General features: G+C 35.2%; 1 protein-coding gene across 3 annotated transcripts in view; it reads right to left on the bottom strand.

The window, feature by feature from the left end:
• Nucleotides 1-12842, bottom strand: part of LOC132307913 (lysine-specific demethylase JMJ17) — a 42702-nt gene extending 29860 nt beyond the window's left edge. For all 3 annotated transcript variants that reach the window (XM_059805797.1, XM_059805795.1, XM_059805794.1), the window contains exons 1-8: nucleotides 11199-12842; nucleotides 8799-8856; nucleotides 5846-5968; nucleotides 4321-4378; nucleotides 4070-4206; nucleotides 1998-2156; nucleotides 1769-1855; nucleotides 1043-1222 (exon numbers count right to left, since the gene is read on the bottom strand). In XM_059805797.1, the coding sequence (XP_059661780.1) occupies nucleotides 1043-1222; nucleotides 1769-1855; nucleotides 1998-2156; nucleotides 4070-4206; nucleotides 4321-4378; nucleotides 5846-5968; nucleotides 8799-8856; nucleotides 11199-12523 (2127 nt within the window). In that variant the 5' untranslated portion in view covers nucleotides 12524-12842. The remainder of the gene's footprint in view (nucleotides 1-1042; nucleotides 1223-1768; nucleotides 1856-1997; nucleotides 2157-4069; nucleotides 4207-4320; nucleotides 4379-5845; nucleotides 5969-8798; nucleotides 8857-11198) is intronic.
• Nucleotides 12843-23757: the final 10915 nt, after the last annotated feature.

Below are 23757 nucleotides of genomic sequence, written 5' to 3' on the forward strand. Positions count from 1 at the left end.
TAGAGTGCATATTTAGTTTATTTTTAAAAAAAAATGCATTATTTGTGAATTTTAGGGTGCGTCTTTTTTTTTTTTTTTTTTTTGTACATTCTTCATGCTTAGCTTTGGTGGAATGTAAATTCATGTGTTGACAACTACTGGTGCATACTAGATTGAAGAGTTCAACACAAACATTCGATCCTCCATCAGAACTGCAGCCTGATCGATAAGTGGCAGACCAAAATCACTAGAGAAGTAGATTCGTGAGGAGTTGATGTTGTTGGCGAATAGACATATAGCCTAGAGACTTTCAGAGAAAGTTTGGAGTCATCTGTATCATGAATTCAGGATGTATCAGAAGGTAACACTCGTCAAAAATAAAAAACTAAAAAAAATAAATCTGTATCAGGAGGTAACTAGGATATTTTTGGGATAAAAGTCCATTTACCTAAGTTGAACTCTCTCTCACATAGGTGGGTTTTGGTTTGCCTATATGAGGGCCTGTGGTTTTTCTACTTGGGGTTCCACGTAAAAATCTCTGGTGTCCATTGATTTGCTTTTTATATTCTTATTATTGCTATCAATCGATGAATTTTTATACCAACAAAATTAAAATTCCTGTTGAGCAAATTTTACATTCAAAAAGTTAATAATTTCAGTAATTAGTTATACAAAACCTAACACCCCCCCCCCCCCCCCCCCCCACCTCCTCCAGGTGTAGATTACGGACCTTGAGCGACTCTCCGTCAGAGCCTTGGGTTCCGATCCTTAAAATCACCAAGTGAACAAAGGTACAAATTCAACCCAGAATTTCAAAAAGTAAAAATCAGCCAAAAGAAAATTATGTTTCCACACATTTATATGTAAAATTGGGAAAACAAGACTTTGATTATTTAAGGAAAAGATCACTCTTTCAGCATACTTCTTGGCTCTCCAAGCAAAAAGCAGATAGGAGCCAAAAACATTGCTAACAAACCACACACGACTAGGCAGATTAACATAACTCCAACTAAAAAGGTAAAATAAGTTCACATTAATCTAGTAAAAAGAACCAAGATTAAACCTTTTTCATCAAAGCACCCGATTTGGAACACAAAAGTTCCCTTCGCAAGCTTCTATTTTGTAGCGTCTCCTCAGAATTATATCTATCCATCTTAAGCACTAAGTCACTCAATTCCGCCAATGTATGACGATAAAGAAGACAATGTTTTTTGGGTTTGCATTCACAAAGGTGTTCCCAGTGCTGCAACAGAAAAATATAAATAATTAGTTGAAAGAAATTATTTGAGAAGATTCAAATGTTTGAAGTTTCAAAGTAAAGGGAAGATTGAGCAAGCCTGTGAAATTTCTAATGGACTGCATTATAGTTCCTCAAGAAATTTCCATCATAAAAGGTATAATAACTAACTGGTCATGGAAGCAAACATCATCATATATTAAATGGAATAACATTATGTTGCACTTTTTCCTTCATGTCCAGTCAATTTTCGCCTCTTGTTATTCATGGTAAATCAACCTTTAAGGCATATCAAGACAACGTAACTTGTATTCTTCCTCTCTTTATAATTTCTTTTTAGCAGTCAACAAGAGAGGCCATCAAGGAACTGTTTGCATTGGAGGAGAGGGAAGTGACCAAAATAAAATAAATATATAAAATGACCCGTTTCTTTCTTCCCATGTTTTAATTGACAACTTCAAATCTGAACATAAAGACAGTAATCATATATTTAACTTAGACTGAAATTACAATGTCTACATTTTAATCAGAAATTTTATTAAGATCACTTACCTGTAGACACACAAAAGCAGATGGCCTACAGCGGCAAACAACAGCAGAAAGATACAAGTACTGATGGCATATAATGCACGTAGGATCCTTCAACCATCAGGAGATATCAGTCACCACAATGAATAACTTAGATAGCTATATTATTATTCTGATATTGCATAAAGTTGACCATGCAGTGGGAACAATAGTTTCAAAAGTAGGATAAAATTTCACAGCACTATACTAATACCTCTTCAGTACCAACATATTCAGGGTGCTTCCGTGGTGACATGGGAGCTGAATTAACAATGCCATTTCTCCAAAGTCGCTCTCTCCAAGTTCTCTCTTTCTCATATATTCTAAAGAATTCTTCCCTCAAGTAAGGTAAAGTTTTGCTATCATAGTCACTCTGCAAGTAACATAACACACTTGAGCAAATGCAACTAATGACCCACAGAATTAACTCCAGGATTCAACTTGTAAAGAATCTATGCAGTGCGTTTTAACAGTTGACAGGATGGAGACTTCAACAACAATCAAAGAAAATTCAGTTGAGGATTTTGACAGTTTAACAGCCCTCGAAACTGAATAATGTGTAGCCTTAGTTAAAATCAGAAGAAAGCAGAAGAAAACTAATTAAAACTAAATACAATAATGACCCAGCAGTAGCGCCACTATTTAAATTTGCACATTAATACTGTATCCATTTGTGAAATTGTGGAAACATGTAGCAAGTCAGCTGAAAAGCATTAAATTTCAGACACCAACATAAAATTGAACTTCAAACTGTATGATTGATTGATTCAAGGACTAAGAAGAAAGAGAAAAGCATAGATCTTATCGAATCTTTCATCATAGCATGCACAAAATCATATTCCTGAATGAGAATGGGTTAGAAGACATGGATTTAGTATGCCTGGATAATAATGGAGCAAGAGATGAACGTCAAGTTGCAAACTTTAGTTTGATGGCAGATTTATTTTGCAACGCTTATTGCTTTAGAAGGAACATAGGGCAAAAATTCCAAACTCTCAGTGTTCAGCAGAAATCAAACTGTTTGTTGGGGCTGGAGGGAAGAATCAGATACAGAGGAGGAAAGTTGCCTATAAGAACTGAAGGATGAACATGGAAATGACACCATCAAGAAAAGCAACTCCATTGAGGCTGAAGGTGCCAAAAGATCACAGGCCAAGATGAATGTAAAAAGTGAACATGGACCAATTGAGTAAGAAACGGAGTGAAAATTTGTTGTCTAACATAGGATATAACTCCTAATAGAATTAATGAAAAAACTGTGGCAAATCCCAACTACCTAGGACATGAGCAGCACGGAAACATGCAAAACACACTGTGAAACAATAAATCTTAAAACGAAGACAAAGAAAATGTCGTGACAGGACGAAGAATAAATATATTTTCATTTATAAATTATAAAGAAAATGTCGTAACAGAAAGAAGAAGAAATATATTTTAAATTTTATAATAAGTTAATATAGTATTACATTGTTGTAATATAAAATTTGTAGCTTAAAAATCACAATGACCATGCCTTTCCCTTTTTTTGGCACCCAACACTCACACAGACCCCCCTATTGGCTCAAGTGAAACTTAAACTCTGACCTCCCCCCATGTAGGAGGAGGAGATACAACTTGGGCTAAAAGTTTTGTGGTCACAATACTCATGACATGTAGAAAGTACGTATCTATTTCGAAATGTAAATGCACAAACAATTATGATGACTCCTATCCTCCCATGTCCAATTCTTTGAATAGTCTTCCTATGTCATATAATTCCCTAAAGGGCCTAAAGTACGTCAAACTTTTGAATAATCTTATAAAAACATGTAATATGATTATTCGTTAGAATTATACTCTAAACTAAAATAAAATCATATCTCAAAATGTACGGCTTGTTAGTCATCATGTTGCATGTCCAATAAGTGTCAACTGTGAGTCCAAAATAAAGAATCTTTTGTTCAAAGTAAGGACACTTCTGGGATGTGTCTGACACATGTTCAGTAGCGTTGAAAAAGTGGCAACGTATAACACACAACCGACACAGATGTGACTGCTTACAAACATGTCTGCTTCTTGTATTACAAAAATTTAGGATTAAAGCTTTGTTTTCCAATTCCCCCCCCCCCCCCCCCCCCCCCCCCTCCCTTTTTTTGGAAGGAGATAAAACCACGGACAAGGTCTTCTTCATGATTCCCATATTTGTTGGATTTGCTTTATAGCTTTGCTTGCATTAAAAGAATTTTCATGTTTCCTCTGATATTTTTTCTGATTAAGGAGCTAACAGCAGTTAAGAAAACTTCTAACCTTTGCTACCACACAAACAAGCTCCTCGTGAGATAAAACAGCAGTTTTGTGATACAGCTGATATAGCTCTGCTCCAAATCCACCATGAGGTAGCCAATCTGCAGGAGCAAAATTGACTGCCTCTGCACAATTCAACCCTGTAAGACCATAGAGTCAATAAGATATCCAAATTATTATGTACCAAGTATGATGCGTTATAATATTATAAACCCTTCAACATATAACTGTCAATTAATAATGTCATGGCTTACCGAAATTGAAACCTCCATGGAAAGATCTGGGGAAGGTGATGACAAAGTTCCCAGGCTCCTGGAGAAAACAAGCATGTAAGAATTAATAAATAAAGATATAAATAGAATCAAATAGAATACAAAAAAATGGTGTTAGCAAGTCATCTCCACTGTCCACAACAATAATACGCTGATAACCTGATATTCGCTTTAAGAATTAAAACTAAATTGGAAGGTTCAGTTCAGTTAATGCTGGCAATAAGAAAATCCAAGCCCCAATTAGATCCTCATTCAGAATTCTAGAACTAAAATTGGATATACATAGAAAAACTTTTGGAAAGGAAACGAGCAACTACAACGGGGAAAATTAATAATAAAAAATAGATAAATAAAATAAATAAAAAGTGTAAACACACAAAAACAGCTTTAGGATATCAGATTGTTTATGAATGGCTAGGCTAATATGACCAATCTCCTCCCTTTCTATTACCGATCTTCTGCTGCTGCTTGTAATGTGTATGTACATGTAGTATGTATATATAAACACATAAAGTATTCTGTATTCCTATTACAGTTGTTTTTTTTTTTTTTTTTTTGTGATTATACTGCTCATATTCACATGATCATAAAATTCAAAAAACAATATGTGATTGAGGAGGAATGTAACAGCATACCGGTCATATAATCATGACTGCAATTATTAACAAATATGAGGAAACGAAGATGATTTGCAAATAAAAGCAGTCAAGTCCAATTCTAAGCTATTAAAAAAACGGGGGGAAGGTTTAGACATCCTCTGAGCTCAAAAAGGAAAAGCCATACACTTGGCACATGCACAAATGAAGGGATAACAAACAAGCAGCCGCTGCTCACTGCTTTTAAAAGAACAACTTTGAATATAGTTCATATCCAAATATGGAAAAAACAAACAGCTTTAGCATACATCAGCTTCCAGATACCAGTTATTATACAAGTATATAGTTCATTCCCAAACATTTAGATTAGGAAAATGATTCTTGCACTGAATAGTTGCAGTGAATTGCTAGACCTACTCTTTTAATTGGTCAATTATGTAACAAATAAGGAAGTGGAGCCCTCCACTTACTAGTATTTGGTATAAATAGCCAATTAAAAATTATTCAGTTAGGCAATTCACTGAAAGTGTTCGGTGTGAGTATCACTACTCTTTAGATTATCCAAAAAGGATACAAAGCCTGACAAGCTCTAGGCTATATCCTGAACAGAATACCGATTATTATTTGGGAACCCCTTTTTAACACCAGCATATGCATGCCTAGTGGCTTGAACCGCAGGCCACTATAGCATACATGACCCAAATATATAAATTAAAAAAAAAATGCTCTTACTTCACTTTCTAGAAACTTCTATGAGAAAGTGAAAGTAACTAAAACAATGTTCAATACCGCAACCACTTTGCAACAAACAATGGTAAAAATCATAAGTCCTGAAATTTCAATTATGTTTATTCATTAGGACAAAATACACAAATGCGTGAATGTTGAGTTCATGTCTTAGCATATCAAACCTGCAGTACACTGTAGACTGGAACACCGTTTTCTTGCAGGACAGATGGATTCAGCATAGTGACAAGCTGAAAGAGCAAATCTGGTTGCACATCAAATAGATCGGGTAGACTCTTCCGCATGACCTGCACAATGGCAGAATTACTTGCAAGCATGTTCATCAGGGAAAAAATAACATCTCAATCCTGCCATCTAGATATATATAAAATAGCACACAGCATTAAATAGCATACCGCATACATATTTTCCCATAGATATAAAACATGTCCATTCTTTTTAGGCCAAAACACTTCCACGCTTAATCTTACAAGGCTTCCACTCAATCCAAGTCATAACTTTGTCCACTATTTACCACACATCATGCAAAATAGGCTTGAGTTTGGATACTGTCATAGGTCTGATCATGTTTCTAAAGGCAACAACAATAAAGAATCTCTCACTGAAAATAGAAACTTGGGTTCAGATTTCCGAGAACAATTTTCTGAAAATCTAGAAAACTCAACCAAAAAAAGCCCTGCTTTCAAAGATCAGTCTTTTTTAGTTCTCTGAAAACAGTTTTTGTTTTATGAATTCTTGAGAACTGTTTTAAGGAAACTGAACCAAAACAGGCCTTTATCTAACATTAAAAAATATTCTGGCATGCATTTCTCCAGCAATGCATCCCAATTGGTAAATTTTCGAGAGAGAACATAATATAAAAGCCTTCCAATTAAAAAGGTTGAGCACATCTTAGTCATCATGACAGCAGCAAGAGCTTAAAATAAATGTTTCAGAAAGCAGCATCAAAAGTACAAATGAAAAAAGGTAAGCAAAGAAGTATGGTTTGGTATTAGTTACATGTAACGTACTTTCGCCTCCTTTTATGTATTTTTTCTCCTAGTATTTTTGTTTTCATATAACACCATCTATTAGCTTGAGTGGTATTTTCTCAAAAAGAAATGCGTGGAGTTTTAGAGTTTAAAGGAAAGGGTAAAGTAACACAGAAAGATACGGGACTAAAAGGAAATTAGCCCACTGCCCTGACTATTGCATGTTGGGGTCTGAGCCTCCAAGTTGAAAGAGAATGAAGAAGGCATCAATGCATGATGAAACCTTCGAGCTTGATGAGCACAATCTCAAATCAGGTCAGACTGTAGCAAAAAGAAATCAGGAGGAATAGTAAGAGTTCATATAATAACATCTCCATCACAGCAACACAGGCAACTAAATCTTCTTCAACTTGAAAAAGGGGCTGGTTTCCTTTTTCTTTGTGAAAAGGGGTTTCTTCCTTCTTCTTCTTTCCAATCTTACTTATAAATAATAAAAAAAAATTACCTTTATAGCACAGTTGTACAAGTGTTGGCATGGCAGCATAAAGGAAGGAACGGGTTAAGGTTCAGAATTTTATAGCTCATCAAACAAACTAGTAGCGCTTTTTGCCCTGTTTCTATAATACAAGGCCATACAGGTCAGAGTCCATGTCTAAACATGGCCCTAATAGGATGTGTCCTAAAAATCTGTCTTTGAATCCTCAGCTTAGACCTAGCCAGAAATGAAGCTCTATAAGGCCATCTTGAAACAACCAGCTTACATTTGGGTAAAAATATTTGTATAATGCTATCAGTACAACAAGCCAAACCTACAAGATAGGTGACCTGGCATGTCTGTTCACCAAGCGGTTTCCTAATGACTTCAACGATCCAACATAACAAATCATCTCAAGGATTCAACCGAAGGCAATAATGCAGCACAATTGAAAATTTCTCTTAAGAAAAGTTCAGAAGGAACTTCAAACTAGATGGGAAAAAAATTAGCATTTTTCTAGCCTCTAATGCTTCTAAATCACATCCTTCAAACTGTGCATGTATAAAGATTAAAGCTCGGACCGTCAAATGTGAAAATACAGCTTTGAGCCTGAGGGCATCCATTTAAGTATGGATGGAAATAAATAATTAAAAAGAAAGGCAAAATGTTAATCTTGACCCAATCGACACCTCGTACTGGTGCTACCACAGCTGCTTCACAGGATCAAAAGACCTTTTATCCATTCATTTGCATAAGCAATATTGTGAATGGTAATGAAGTATGTTTGTAACAAAGCAGAATATAATCAATCTTAAGACTAAAACATCCTGCAAATAAACAATTGAGTATGAAGAAATAATTCAACTAGAAAACAATTGTCATCATTTAATCAGCTAAATCAATGTGTTTGCTCTTCCTCTTCTTCTTCTTCTTCTTCTTCTTTCTTTTTCTTTTTTGTGTGTGTATTGTCAAAGGTATGCATTGTCAGCTGTTTTACAACTTACAAGGGACTCTTCTTCATCACTGTATTCATTTTGACATGACGTGACGTGAGTATAAGTATAGAATATGAGGTCCCACAAACGAACCCAAATCCTCTACATGTGATGATGGAAGAAGTAAAAAAATCTCAAGTTTGATAGCATAATTTTTTTTTTTTTTTTTTTTTTTTTTTGACAAGTGATGGCATAGAAAGTTTTTTCCACTGCAGAGATAAATGGAAACCCCTTTTAACCACATCCCATTTATATACAATATAATTTATTCAAATTAGCAGAATGTGCCAGCGTACACGTACCCAACTTTTGGAAACCTTTTAAGGCAAGTCACTCTATTCTATGATTTGAAATTCAAAGAAGTTAGAAACTTCAGACACACGGCCACACATCATACGCTGATACATGTACCCCGAATCATGTAACATGATTAGGAACCAAATTTATGATCTATGATTGGTTTTACAAGAATGGAATCAAACAAGCAGCTAATTTCACCAAGTTCCTTCCTTCAGAAGATATTACACACCCAGAAAAAGAACTAGAGGGGAAAAAGTGATATAAGCAATTACTGACCATAAATCAAATTAAAGAACTTTGTTAACAATCACTCCAGACAAAAGCACGGGCATAAATCAAAGGGCAAGACTTATCTCTGATAGAAACTGATAATTACCTTCTCAAAAGCACGGGCTTCACTACCAGGGACACTGTACCAACATTTTGGTTCCCCCCTGAAAGCATATGAGATCATAAGAAGCAAAGAGTACAAATTATAATATGATAAGGAACTTATCTAACAATTCTATCACTCTCTACCACAAGAAAGTAAATGAGTTGAGGAGAGGGATGCATCAATTCATATTTGTCATGTAACAAGAAATGTTAAAATCAATTTGGTAATTGGTGAACATATTGGAGAGACGCATCATGAAAGTAAGAAGTGTCTAGCCTATGTGCGAGTGAGGCATTATGCAATGAAGTTTTTCATGAGGTATCACCAAGGCTCAAGCTAAAAGGTTCACTTTCATTTAGATACATGCTGTCCAGTGAAGTATGAATGTGGTACATACCTAATACATTGGGCATACCTCATGCATAAGCTTGGGCCTCGTTTTTCTTTTTTGTTTCTCTAGAAAATGAAGATGATATATGTGTCTATATGTGCAAATTGCATGAAAGAATGATGAATCTCATCCAAGGTAAACTTGATAAGAAAACGGGAAGTTGAAATAAAATAATGATAATCAATACAAATTGATATTAAGAAAGTCCGTAATGTCCTCAAATATCCCTCAAGAATTTGCCCCTCTTTCAGCTAAAGGATCAACTCCCTGGCTGCAACCATAAAATAACTATTGACTACCAGGGCCACAACAGAGGAGAGATCAATATTCTTTCACAAATATGTGGCCTCTTCATCGATTGTAGACTCCTACGAAGCCAATTGATCACTAAAGATGAATTGTCTCAGCTATGCAGCACGATGCCACAGAAACTTTTTAAATATAAGCCGTGTCCATGTCAGAGGACAAGGACCTGTTGTAGAATACAGCACACTGCATCGCACTAAACAAGCCTAGACACATTCTGAGCAATCCTCTGAAGTGTAGATAATGAAAAAACAACTCTTCTCTATTGTGCACATGGCCAATAAAGGACAAACATACAATTAACAAGTGCGAAAACATTTATTTTGTTTCTATATAGGGAAAGAATACATACACACACATAAGTTGCAAAAAGAAGCATGAGTAATTAATAATAGTGAAAATTGACAAGAAATATGCCAATAGGAATTAGTGAGGACAAATTTATCTCCCTTTTAAAGGTTTTTGCCTCTCCATGAGTCCATACAACTAATCTCCGCTAGAACTTCTCAGCTACCAAGTGCCATACCATTTTCGTCTTAAAACTTAAAAGAGAGTCAAAAAGGAAGCCACAATACGCAGTAGGTAGAGCGTAGAGAACCTACCTGACATCCCAAACTTCCTGCCAGTCTTGTAATATCCATCTCCCTAAAGCAAATCAACTCATTTTTTCCTAGTTCCACCCTCAATTCTGACATTGATTCAATATGAAACAGAACCCACAAAAGGTATCTAAATTGCTCCTCGTTTTAGGGAAAAAAGAAATTAATAATGGTGTCAAATGCAATAACATCTTGATCTTCAATTTAATAAGACACGATAGGAAATATTACTTTATATCAATATCCAATAACCATAATGGTTAAAAAAATCCTAAATATTATGTTAGATGAGACTTGCATCGAAGAACCACAGTAATCATCATAAAAAGATCTCTCATTTTTTTTCTTTTGATATAAAGCAAAAATTTCAAACAAAAAGCAATTTATCTAGCCTTCCAACTTAATTTATTTCTATTTTTACCATCCAACTTCAGTTGAGATGAGATTGCAAAAATTTCAAAAAGATAATCTCTAGGGATGACCTTAGGGACAAAGTTAAGTATGATTGGTGAATTAGGGGTCGGTGTGCTCTATGTTGGAAGCTGGGAGATACGAGAAGGAACTTGAAATTTAATATGCCCTTCTAGATGGTCCTCTCCATAGTTCAACCTCATAGCTTTCCATGTGTTCTTCACTTTATGCAAGTTGCTACGTGGTTGTATGGATCATATACCATTACATTGCCATTCTTCTCGAGCGTCAAATGAATTCCTTGTTCAAATAAGGAGTAAAGGGTAATTTGAGGCATCTGAAGAATGTATAAGATCTTATGACTGGCCTATTTTAAAGCCTAAAGGCAATAAGACATGTCCATGGGTGCTTTAGGCACATTTACAACTTGATTAAATACTAGACTTTTCTTCTGATAGTCCAATCTCTTTTAGTTGACGTTTCTATTTTTTATGCCAAAAATACGTGATTTTCTAGTGTGATTGGAAATTGTTTGTAACACACAAAAATCCTTTATTAGCCTGGCATATATTGTCCATATCACTTTTTGTCAATGATGTTTTACATTAATATGCAAGTAAAACTTGATAAAATAAATATTATATTTTCTAAAAAGGAAGAGGCACACCATACAAGACTGAACAAGATGCATACCAGTGATGATAATTCATTGAATAGAAACAATGATCTTCAAAATGCCAGCAGAAGGACGAGAAAAGCATCCCAATGTAGAGCCAAGGCACCATGACACCAGCAATGCTATCAGGAACAGCTCGAAGCATTGACCCTTGTAGCTTGGGCAGGTTATTGATATTCCAGGGGCTTGCACAATATTCATCCCATAGCTCAGCCTCTACTGATGGTGGTCTTTGATCATTGACACGTGGAAACCCACTCCCATATTTAGAAGTATCCAGGTCACTACCATACATAACTTCAACCTCACCGACCGATCCCTCCACAATTTCCCAGAACTTTTTCTCCAATTGCACCCGTGAGGTTGATGTTGAGCCAAACCATTTCTTCTTGGCTCGGTCAGCAACACGCCTAAAAGCTTCCAACGAGAAACACTTACCAGGAACAAAACCAAAACTATCTTTATCAGAATTCAAGCACTCCAAGCAATACCAATTACCAGGTGGGATCTGCTTTAAGGGTGGTGACAAACAATAAATGTGCCACCCCCTATTACACCTATCACACAATAGCATTACTTCCCCATGCAACCCACTTCTACATTGTTCACATATCTGATCAAGCTCTTCCACCTTCTCCTCTATCTTACATGCTTTAACTGTCTCCCCTTCCATGTTTTTCCGCCTTCTTTTAGAACTTGAAAAAACGAAGTCCGGTTCACTGTTCCTCTCAACATGCAACCCTCTCTTACAACTCTTAGCTTTGTTATAATAATTCTCATAGTCGTACAAATGCTCTCGATACAACTGACACAATACATGCTTTGCGCACTCCGAAATCTTCCTGGTTGACCGCACAAACCGAAAAACCTCTCCCCACTTCTTTCCCTCTACAACCTTGTCATAACCCCCATACCGCTTCACAGCATTAAATAGTTTACAGATATCTAATTCTTCCCCTTCAAACACTACCTTCTTCTTTACCTTCCTACCGCAATGTTCCTTCAAAAAGCTATCATACTCTAAGTCAAACGTCTTCCGATCACACGGGGGAGGGCGAACTTGTAACTGATGAATTGCTTGAGTTTTTGTGGGAAATGTGAATGAATCTAAATCTAGGGCAAATGGGGGTTTCCAACTCTTGGGTGGAACAATTTTACAAATCCCATAAGGTTCAGCCTCTGGCCTGATCTTGTAAATAAATTCCAAAGGGTCCTTAAATTCATCCTCAGTTGGATAATACACGGGCCCTTGTGGTATAATTAATGACCCAGGTGATGATAACACACTAGAATTTTGCCCTAATACCCCTTTCTCTACAGCTCTTGGTTTTCCTTTCCCCATCAAAACCTCAAACCATACATATAACCCTATCTAACCACATGCATATATAGATATAGATATATATATTGAGAGAGAGACACAAACGCATAACAATCTTAATGAACCATGTAGAGGATTGAAGATAGTGGTCTATAGAATTTCAAACGTACCTTCTCAGAGAGAAAGAGAGACAGATGGAGTGCGTGCTCGGGGTTTGAAGCTTTAAAGAGTACAGAGTACAGGGTACAGAGTAGGCTTTGTTGAAAGATTTTTTTGCAGTACTTGAAATCCTCTCTCTATCTCTATAGTGAGAGTGTCTTTCGTGGGAGATTCTTGGAGAAGGTCGTTTTTAGGTTTTTGCGGAAAGAGGAAAAGATAATAGGACCTAAAAGTAGCAAAAATTACGAATGTGGTAATAGCTTTATTTCGTCTTTCTTGATTTCTTTCGGAATCTCACAGGGGAATGCGTGTATTCCACGTGCTCTCGATCTGGATGAACCACGTGGTCTGAGTCGATCGACGATCTATATTTTGTAGTCCTTTTCACGCCGTGTGATGGGGCGTGTGGATATTTACACGTGATTTCTTGAAGAAACAGTCTAGGTTCTCTCATTAATTTCTCGGTTTTGTAATATACGTGTCAGAGACCCGAAACGGTGAAATGAACGGCTGTGATGATCCGAGTTCATAGTTAAGATCGTGTCTGGTGGGACCAGCTAGAAATGGACCCGCAGCATGATTCAACGGTTTTGTGAAATCTATGGGTAGAAGAAACAAGAAAGACTCAAAAAGTAAATACGGAGTAATAAATAAATAAATATATATCAGCGGTGCTTACTGGTGGTTCAATTTGAAATTGTAGAGCCGACTGGAGAAGCCGAAATAAGGGTGCACATTGGGATGGCAAATTCCCCATCCCAGGGCCGTCCCGCGCCCATTTATAACTGAAATTAGGATCATTTTAGCTAGATGGAAATGAAAATGAGGATTGGGGCAAATTACAAATTCCCGCCGAAGACAGGGATGGGTAAACTCATCCGTCCCGATCAAGTCTGAAGTTATTAATATACCCTTATATATAATAATTTATTACTAAATTAGATTTAATATATATATATATAATAAATAAATAAATATATATCAGCGGTGCTTACTGGTGGTTCAATTTGAAATTGTAGAGCCGACTGGAGAAGCCGAAATAAGGGTGCACATTGGGATGGCAAATTCCCCATCCCAGGGCCGTCCCGCGCCCATTTATAACTGAAATTAGGATCATTTTAGCTAGATGGAAATGAAAATGAGGATTGGGGCAAATTACAAATTCCCGCCGAAGACAGGGATGGGTAAACTCATCCGTCCCGATCAAGTCTGAAGTTATTAATATACCCTTATATATAATAATTTATTACTAAATTAGATTTAATATATATATATATATATATATATATATATATATATATATATATATATTAAATCTAATTTAGTAATAAATTATTATATATAAGGGTATATTAATAACTTCAGACTTGGATATATATATATATATATATATATATATACACACACACACACGAAAATAAGAAAAAATGTGTTTTTTCATAATTAAAAATAATAATAAAAACAATTATGGGGCCATGGAAGGGGCGGGGACTGGGATAAGGAGTCGAGGGGTGGGGGCGGGTATGGGGATGGTGACGAAATTTTAAGCGAGGATGGGGATGGGGAATGGAATTCCCGCCCTGTTGCCATCCCTAGACCGCGCACATGGTAAAAGATCCGCTGAATTCGATAACCACAACTCTGAAATTTTAAATATATATATTTAAGGGTTAAGTGCAAAATAAACCTCTAAACTATTGCCTTTTTACAAATAATCTCTCTGAACTAAAAATCGTATCTCTAAATTATTGATTTGTTACAATTAAGGACAAATCAATCACAAAAGATTATTTTACCTTTTCTTATTAAAATTTTCATTTCTTAGTAAATTATTTTTATTATTTTTTCTCGTATATAAGTCATAATTATACTATTTACCTCACTTTTATTTTTAGTATCAATATATCATAAAAATGAAGAAAAAAAATAAAATAAATAAGTAGATTTGTAACTACCATTTTCTAAAGTGATTAACTTATTATTAATATTTTATTATTTATAATAAAACGTATTATAACCAATTTAAACATTTTTACCGTAAAAAACTATCATTTTTTTCATACAATATATTGATGATAAATTAATAAAATACTTTTGAAAAAAATACCTTCTTTTTATGTAATATATTCATTAAAATTTTAAAAATTAATTATTTTTTAAAAATTAAATAAATTTAGGGTCCGTTTGGTATGCGTTTTTTTTAAGCGTTTTGTTTTTGGCTAAAACATAAACAGTGTCTTTATTGTAGGAGTGTTTTGTAAAAAAATCAGAAGCACGTTTGGGAACGATATTTTGCTGAGGAAATGTCATAAACAGAAATATGCAAAACCTGTTTGGTCACTAAAAAAAAAAAAAAAAACACTAAACTGAAAGTGGGAAAGAAACAATAAAATAAAATAAAATCAACCTTATCCCCAGGACCTCAGCTGACCTATAAAGTTGTCAATCTTTCTGCCTCCATCGTGATCTTCATGTTCCTTGTCATCGGAGGCAAAATGATTGGCGAAGTCGGTGATGGAGGGTGGGGGATTAGCGGTCGATTTTGATGAGGCGTTCGAGAGCCTAGTCGAGGCTGCGCTTGTGGATGTAGAAGGCGGAGACCGCCATTACCGACGCTTTGAACAAGGCCGCTGACGTTTTGGTTTTGGTTTGGTTTGTGTTGTGTTCGGGTTTTGTAAGGTTATTATACGGGTTTGATTTTGTGTGATCTGGGTTTAGTTTGTACTAGTTGAAAGGAAGAAGATGAAGACGATTCTGGTTTGGTTTTATACGATCGGTGTTGTATATGTTTCAAGTTTGAATCCAGCAAATCCAGCTTCGATAAGTGTTGGCTTAATTTCGATTGGTGATGATGAAATTTTCAGAAATTGCCCTTGAATCACAGAGAGAGTATCGAAAGAGAGGAGAGAAAATTTGCCTAAAGTGACCTCAAATGTTTTTACACCTGAAGCAAGTATGTTTTAAGTTGAGCCGGCTTTTTCCTCCACTACAGTGAATTTTATGGGCAAACAGTGCTGACACAAGATAAAACACCATTTTAGTGTTTCAAGTTTTGGGGTTTTTATTGAAATGTTTTATAACTGTGCAAAACAAAACATAACCAACCAAACATGTTTTGGACTTCATTTGGGCTACTGTAGCGGGCATGAAACAAAAACAAAGTGGATACCAAATAGGTACTCAATGGAAAATATCTTATCAAATTAGTATGAATTTTTTCATAATTTATTTATGTAAGAAAAATATATTAAATGTAATTATGGTCATTTAATGAAATATATAATACAGTATGGTCTTTGGTGTATGTTGTAACAAAATGAGATAGTTTAGAGAATTTTATGCACAAAATGTAGTTGAAGGAGGTTAATTGCAAATTCAAACATATTTCAAGGTTTTTTTTTTTTTTTTTTTTTTTTTGCACTTCACCCTATATTTAATTTATGGATAAGTTTGGTCCTAATGTAATTGAAATTAAACATTAAATTATTCTTTATTTTTAGGAACTGGAATCGAATCAAACTTAGCTAACCTATTTATCTGTTATATAATTTTTTTTATACCTTTAAACTGAAGTTGCTTTTCCTTTTTATGCTCTTCCATTCGGTACAAGTTATAAAGCGGAGTGAATTCTGGAAGCAATTTTGTTTCCTATATTCGATTTCACAATTTCAAATTGAATACCATTTTCAATTTTCTAAATGCCCATCACCTAAGAATCACAAACACTTTTATGTGATGTTGTGTCCGCGTTGGACACCAACAATCCGCGAATATTCTTAGATACTTATCTGTTGTCTAACACTTCATAGCCATGTCCATTATTTAAAATTAAATTTTATTATTTTTAATACTAGGCCAACACTTGGTCAGCATGCACGTAAAACAAACACACACAGAACATTCCTAATAACAACATTATTAGCATGCATCAAAGTATTCAACCATGAACAAAAAAAACAAAACAAAACTATAATGATAGGATAGGATAATAATATCAGATATAATATAAAAAAAAAATTTATTTGAATATTTTCATCTTCTGACTTATCCTTTAATTAATGTAATTTTAGTATAAAATTTATAAATTGATTGTAGTTCTATGATTACTTCATTCAATTTTATTTTTTATTTTTTTGTTAGGAGATGCATCGACGTGTCTGTATTGTGTCATGTCGGTGCATCACATAGAACAACTTAATTTAGAACAAAGAATCACCAAGCTCCGTTTGATTTCGTAAATGATAAAGCGAGACTCATTTATTAAGAGATTTCTGTAACGGGTAAACAATTGCCCATTTATCAAAAAGCTTAAACTATTAGGTAGTGCTGCATACCCATTCATTTAACTTTCCATCCAAATCAAACGTAGAACAAGTCTCTCCTTATAACATTATCCCCCCACCCGAATTCGCAACGACCTTGTTGTGGTTGGGTAATCCTGTCTACTCGGGAGGCACACCCAGACGCCTTCCGGTTCGGGCGCTTGGTGTGGCACTGGAGTAAGAATTGAGTCTACATTTGACACCAACTGTAACGGGTAGGCACTTATCCATATACCCAAAAGCTTAAATTATTACTTATATATATAAGGCGGTGAGAAATAATACAAACAAATTGAAATTAATGCACATGATGTGTGAGATGTGTTTTTGTAAGAATGACATATTGCAATCTGCATTTGCAAACACTATTAATGGTATGCAATAATTAAATGTAAGGTATAAATTGATAATAACTATTATAATATTTAGTTGAACTAATTTAAAACTTGGAATGTAATAAATTTTAAATTGAATTATCCAAAATACTCTTATCAATTACAAATAAATTAAATTAATAAAATAACAATATTTATATTTTAAAAAAAGAAATGGGGGTAACGATGGTGGTGGAAAGCGACAATGGTTTTGGAAGGTGGAGCCGTAGGAAGCTGGCAACAATGGTGGAAGACGATGATGGCAGTAGTGGTGAAAGGTGACAGTAGCGTGGTGGAAGGCGGTGACGGCAGTGTAAGCAACGGTGGTGGTGACAGTGGTAGGACGGTGTAAGTAATGGAATGTCGTGACCCGAGTTTTTCAACCAGATACGTCAGCGATGACCCGAATGTTGACCCAGTAACGGATCCGAAATGCGGAAGCAAAAGATAAACTAAGGTCTCTAGAGATAGAAGTCACCCCTAAGACACCAATTTAACCTTCTATGAGGTCACGGAACTTAAAGAGAGTAAAAGAGCGAACGAGAGTTAAAACGGGCAAAATTCGTCAATAAAGGGCAAAATGGTCAATTCACAATCAAGAGGAGAAATTTGACTCCAAGCAAGTCAAATGAGGTCCACACGACCTATACTAATCGTTTCACAACATTCCAAGAGGTTTTAAGAACTTTGGTCAAGAATCCTACAAAACGCCATTTTCCGGTTCGAACCAAATCCTAACATTACTTCACTAAAACTTGAATAACTCCCACTGTGTTTTGAATATGAGAATAGAATTGGTACCATTGGAAAGCTAACTCAAAATCTATGAATTTAGGTTTAAGAATCACCCAATTTGGAATAGAATTAAAGGAAATATGACCATTTGAAGTCGGAACAACAGTGCTGAAACAAAACTGAATATGCTGGGGTACAAGGGCTATTTCGGTCGACCGAAACTCACAGAGACCTTGCTAGACCGAAACTCACAGAGACTTTGCTGAAATCTTGTTTTTAAGGGGAGGAAGTTTCGGTAGACCGACTTAGGCCATCGGTCGACCGAACTAGGCACAAATGGTGAAAATGGCTACTGGAATGAGTGATTTACTATTCATTGAAGTTCTCAAAGCCTATTGGTCGACCGAAGTGGAGTTTCGGACGACCGAAACTCCTTGAAAAGCTACTGAATGACCTGTTATAGGCCAAAAACATTAAGTCTTAATCAAAGCCTCAAAACCCATGATAATAAGTTTCAAAAACAAATGTTTAAAGCTGGTTTTCATTGGAGGTGAGTGTGTGGACATGCTAACAAGTGTAATGTGAATATATGAATGTAAAACAATGGCTCATAGCCTCTTACATGTCAATTACAAGGATTTCATATACCAAACCTCAAGGTTAGAAATAAATACATTTCAAAGACAAAACTTGAAATTTAAGTACATACACTTGAACTTTAAAGTTGGTGGCCTTTGGCCTCGTGTCATGCATATCAAATAGGTCCCAAATAGCGTATCCAAGTACACTTTGCATACAATAAGGTAAAAGGGCCATGTTGAACCCAACTAAGTGTTACAACATCAATAATGAGACATAAACATGCTAACACTTGCATGTGAACAAAAATGCTTTAAAAGGAACTTCAAATCTCCAAATCACCCAAGGCAAGTGCAAATCTCCATATCTTGAATCCTGTACCTGAACAAATCCCCCAGTAACTTCGGAGTGAGTAAACAAGTTTGCTCGTAGAGAATGAGCATGCATCGACTCGATTTCTTATAGATTTTTATAACAACTTGAAACAATTCAAAAGGGTCATGCCACTTAACGTCTATATCCAAGGTAAGACTCACGAAGCATCATAAGTTACCTTTAATCATTTATAGCATAAAACACATCCTCTATGCAAATTCAACAACATAGGAGCATGCTCTACTAAGCATTAAGACATAGATTCTCAAAGTTACCATCTTGAAATCTAAAATGTAATAACAACTAAATATAACAATTTAGTACAATTAGAATTTATAATACCACGCATTAAAACATAGATTATCTAAGTTATCAACTTGAAATCTAAAAGTGTGAAAACAAGTAAAGATAACAATTTAGTATGGATGTACTTAACAACATCAAATCGCCGATAGTCAAAACCACAAGTCACAATTAAACATGATTGTCAACTTGGAATTGAATGCGAAATCAAATAGTGGAAAACTTGGACATCACGTCTCGGACTAAACCAAGAACAAAATGGTTATTCCGGGCATTAACCCACTGGGAAGACCACCCTAGTGCACACTATCTCAATTGGGGAGAACTCATACTTCCCGTACTAGAGCCAAACTCTAGCCATATTATAGTAACAACAATGTCCCAAGACTCCAAAATAAATCAAATAAGTTCACAACTTACACATAATTTATATAATACACGAAATCACATTCCATGCACAAGTTAAAACGATACAATCCATGCCTTAGAGTTTAAATTCTAAAATGGCATATATAATGTCAATTACAAAGTGTGCAATTCATTACACAAGGTAACAATATATTCCATAAAGAAAACATGTTCTCGTGAATATAAATAGAACAACAATGTTATCCCATGTTCAAAATACAACCAAGTGAATACACAATAAGTCCAGGTCCATGATTTGAACATATAAACAACTTCTAAAACACAAATAGATCAATTGAGGCATTAGATATAATTTAATTAAATAAAATAATTAAATTATCTAGATTTCAAATTTATTCCAAATGTCCCTATTTTAATATACGTTAAACAACATATCATGGTCATTATATATATCAAATCAAAAGTACAAAATGAGCAAAATACCATTAAATAAAATTTAATTAATTTAAATCAATTAAATCTCTAGATTTCAAATGTTGTTCAAATGATCTCAAATTAATATATATCAAACATTAAGTCATGGTCATACCATATATCAAGTTTAAAATAGAATATAAACAAAACACAATTAACTATAATTTAAATCAAATTAAATTCATTTCATCTCTAGATTTAAAAACTCACTCAAATCATTCAAATTTAATATATAACAAAGATCAACTCATGGTCATGCCATAAATCAAGTCTAAAATGAGTTATATGCAAACTAAGATACATCATTAATTTCTCAAATTAATAAAAGACATGCATACAACTTATATTTCATACAAAAGCAAGTAAAACACTTGGAAAAATAAATATAACACCCCCTACCTCAATAAAGAATTGAATATCTATAATCCCAAGCAACCAAGCTTAAAAATGGAAAACAAAACAAGGGTTTTGAAGAGAAGAGCAATAGGAAACTTTTGTCTCCCAAGGTTTATAGTCTAAGGTGAATGGAATGCCTTCAAAAATTAAGGTTAAAGCCTAAGCATCAAGCTTCTCTAATGGTGGCTAGGGTTTGCAGTGAATAAGACAATGTTACAAATGAGATTAAGTGTGAGTGGAGGAAATAAAAATCATCCACTCGCTATATGATCTTACACTACCTCTCACACACACACTAATGCAAGACTAAATTGTGAGTCTACACTTGTCACAAATCCAATGCTCCTTCCTATGCTTAATCCTAAGCCTACACCTGCCAACCATCTAAGCCAACAAGTGCACCAATCCTAGGCCAACAAGTGAGTGAATCCCCACCCTCCAAATGTCACAAGATGATGTATTCAAGTCACTCATCCCAAATGCCAACAAGTGGCTCCATGAGAATATGACATTTGTCACATTTTTCAAAAATTACAAAAAGGTCATTTTTAAAAATATCTTTCAAATTAAATTACAAAATAGTCCCTAAGACAGAAAATAATTACTTTGCATAATTACACTAAAACCCCAAGAGTTAAGAATATTTACAAAAAGGTATGCATCTATGCCCTTTTACGAGAAAGTGAGCAACTAGAATGTATTTTCTACAAAAGTAAAAATACAAATGTTATGGAAATCAAATACCGTTGATGCATGCAAAGCCGGAATCAAATCCGAGTACAAAAAGTGAGGTTATGTAAGGAAAAACGATAAACAGAAAAAGACAAAAAGTGAACAGTGTCGAAAAAATAAAAACGCGGAATTGACGCGGTCCTCAAAGGAAATTGTCAATCCAAAGAAAAGAGTCTCGGAAACCATTACAGAGTACTCGAGACGACACTAAGTAACGAGAAACCGAACTCAGAAAATAAAAGATTAACGGAAAAAAAATATCCGTGAAAATCTGAGAGAATGAAAAGGAAATAAAATGACCGGGTCATTACATGGAAGATAGCGAAGGTGGCAATTCTTATTCTTTATAGAGTTTAAGTTTACAAATTTTTTACTTTATTTGTTTGCAATAAACTCGTATACACGCTATTCACACACTCACTTTGCTTCTTTTGAGACTTGAACTCATACCATCCACTTGGTAAAAAAAATGGTGTTTTGGTGGTCAAATGCCAAAAAGATGGAGTCAAACCCAAATTTCCTAAATTAATGAAGTTTTATCAATTACTAACTTAGACATTGAAATTTACTGTTGATTTTCTTTTAATTTCTAAACTGACTTATTACGAAATGACCTAACTACCCATTTAATAAGAAATTTCCATGGAGCCTATGGCTGAAAATCTCAAACACATACCTAAGACCATCCAATCATCATCACAAATCCCAAAATCACATTTGCAATAACAACAACAACTTGCATCATTTCTTAAAAGCCCACACGTGTCCCTAAAAGCTAGAGTCCTTTGTGAAATTCTCAGTAAAGTTGCATTTCAACCCCTACCTGAAATTGTCAAAGAGGTTATCATGCTCTCATCCGTAGGGCTGCAACTTGGGCGGGCTAACCTAGCCCAACCAAACCCCAACCCACAAATTTTAAAATTGGGGCTTAAAATTCACAAATCGGGTTTATATTCGGGTTAGGTTTTGTCAAAACCTATACATATTCGGGTTAGGCTTGGGCTCAACCCGAACCTAACCCAAAACTAATTTTTTTTTTTTTTTTTCTCCTCTCTCTTATTTCTCTTTATCTTTCTCTCAATTCTTTTTCTCTTTCTTTCTTTCTCTACCAGCGTCCCTTTGCTGCTGCCGGCGTCCCTCGCCTCAATCGCTAATCCACCGCCACCGTCGTCCCCCCGCCTCTACGCTGTCCTTCCGCCGTCGTTACTTCAAAAAATTAAAACAAAACCCATACATATAAGTTAGCAGTTGCAGAGAGAGGGGGCAAGCTTGAGAGTTGAGAGGCAGTGGCTGAAGCTTGTGAACGGTGAACCCGAACTGGAACAACGGGCGATGGAAACTGAAAGATATGTTTGAACTTCTAATTCTTGTAGATTTTGTAGTTTGCAGTTGCAGAGAGAGAGAGAGAAGGGGCAATTTCAGAGTTGAGAACGAGAATAGAGATGGAGGCGATTGGGGAGGCTGAAATGATTTGCCCTAAAAATATATATATGTTTAATAATAATATAATCAAATATATATAAATTCTCGGGGGAAAAAATTATATATAAAAAAAACTCAACCTATTAACTAGACCTAACCCGCCTGAAAATATTCGGTCCGGATTATGACCACAACCCATGTTGGGCACAATTCGAGCCGGCCAACCCAACCCGATTCAGGTTGAGGTGGGGTTGGGGCTGAGTTGGGTTGAGCCAGCCTAATTTGCAGCCTTACTCATATGGTTCTCCGATCGCTGCAGCGAGAGGGAGGTCGTGCTAGCAAGGTGACGGCAAATGATTTAATATTGGTGTTAGGTAGGTGGTGGTTTTGTTGGGCTGGCAAATCAGTGGTGGTGAAGTTATTTTGATCAATTTTTAGTAGTATTTATTATTATTATTATTATTTATTTTGATAATTTTTTAGTGTTTTTTTCAATTCGACCCTATGGTTAAGATTTTTGTGGTATACACTAGATGGTGGTGACGATGGATAGAGATTGAGAGAGAAGGGGACCGGTGGTGATAAGAAGGATAGAGATAGAGATAGAGTGGAGAGTGGCAGCGGCAGTGGCAGTGGCAGTGATAGAGTGACTATGTTTTGGGCTTCTGGTGATAATAAATCTTTTGAGAATAGAGTGTTTCTGAGAAAGAGGGAGGGGGTAGTCTAGTCTTTCAAGGTCAAACCCAGATTCGCCTCAAGACAATTTAGGAATTAATAGAAAATCTACTGTAAACTTCCATTTCCAAGTCAGCATTCGATAAAATTTCATTAATTTGGGAACATTGAGTTTGACTTCACCTTTTTGGCATTTGACCACCAAAACACCAAATATTTTTTTTTTTTGTATTATTCCAAAAAAAAATCACTAAACCACAAATCCTTAATAAGTTTCCTATTTTATTGAATTTGATTGTTCAACACTTCAAATGAAATATCATTACCGAATTACACTCAT

Source organism: Cornus florida, unplaced genomic scaffold (genome assembly GCF_030987335.1).
Source record: "Cornus florida cultivar Cherokee Brave unplaced genomic scaffold, ASM3098733v1 CherokeeBrave_3.0.0_Hap2_Chr05, whole genome shotgun sequence".
Lineage (NCBI taxonomy): Eukaryota > Viridiplantae > Streptophyta > Magnoliopsida > Cornales > Cornaceae > Cornus > Cornus florida.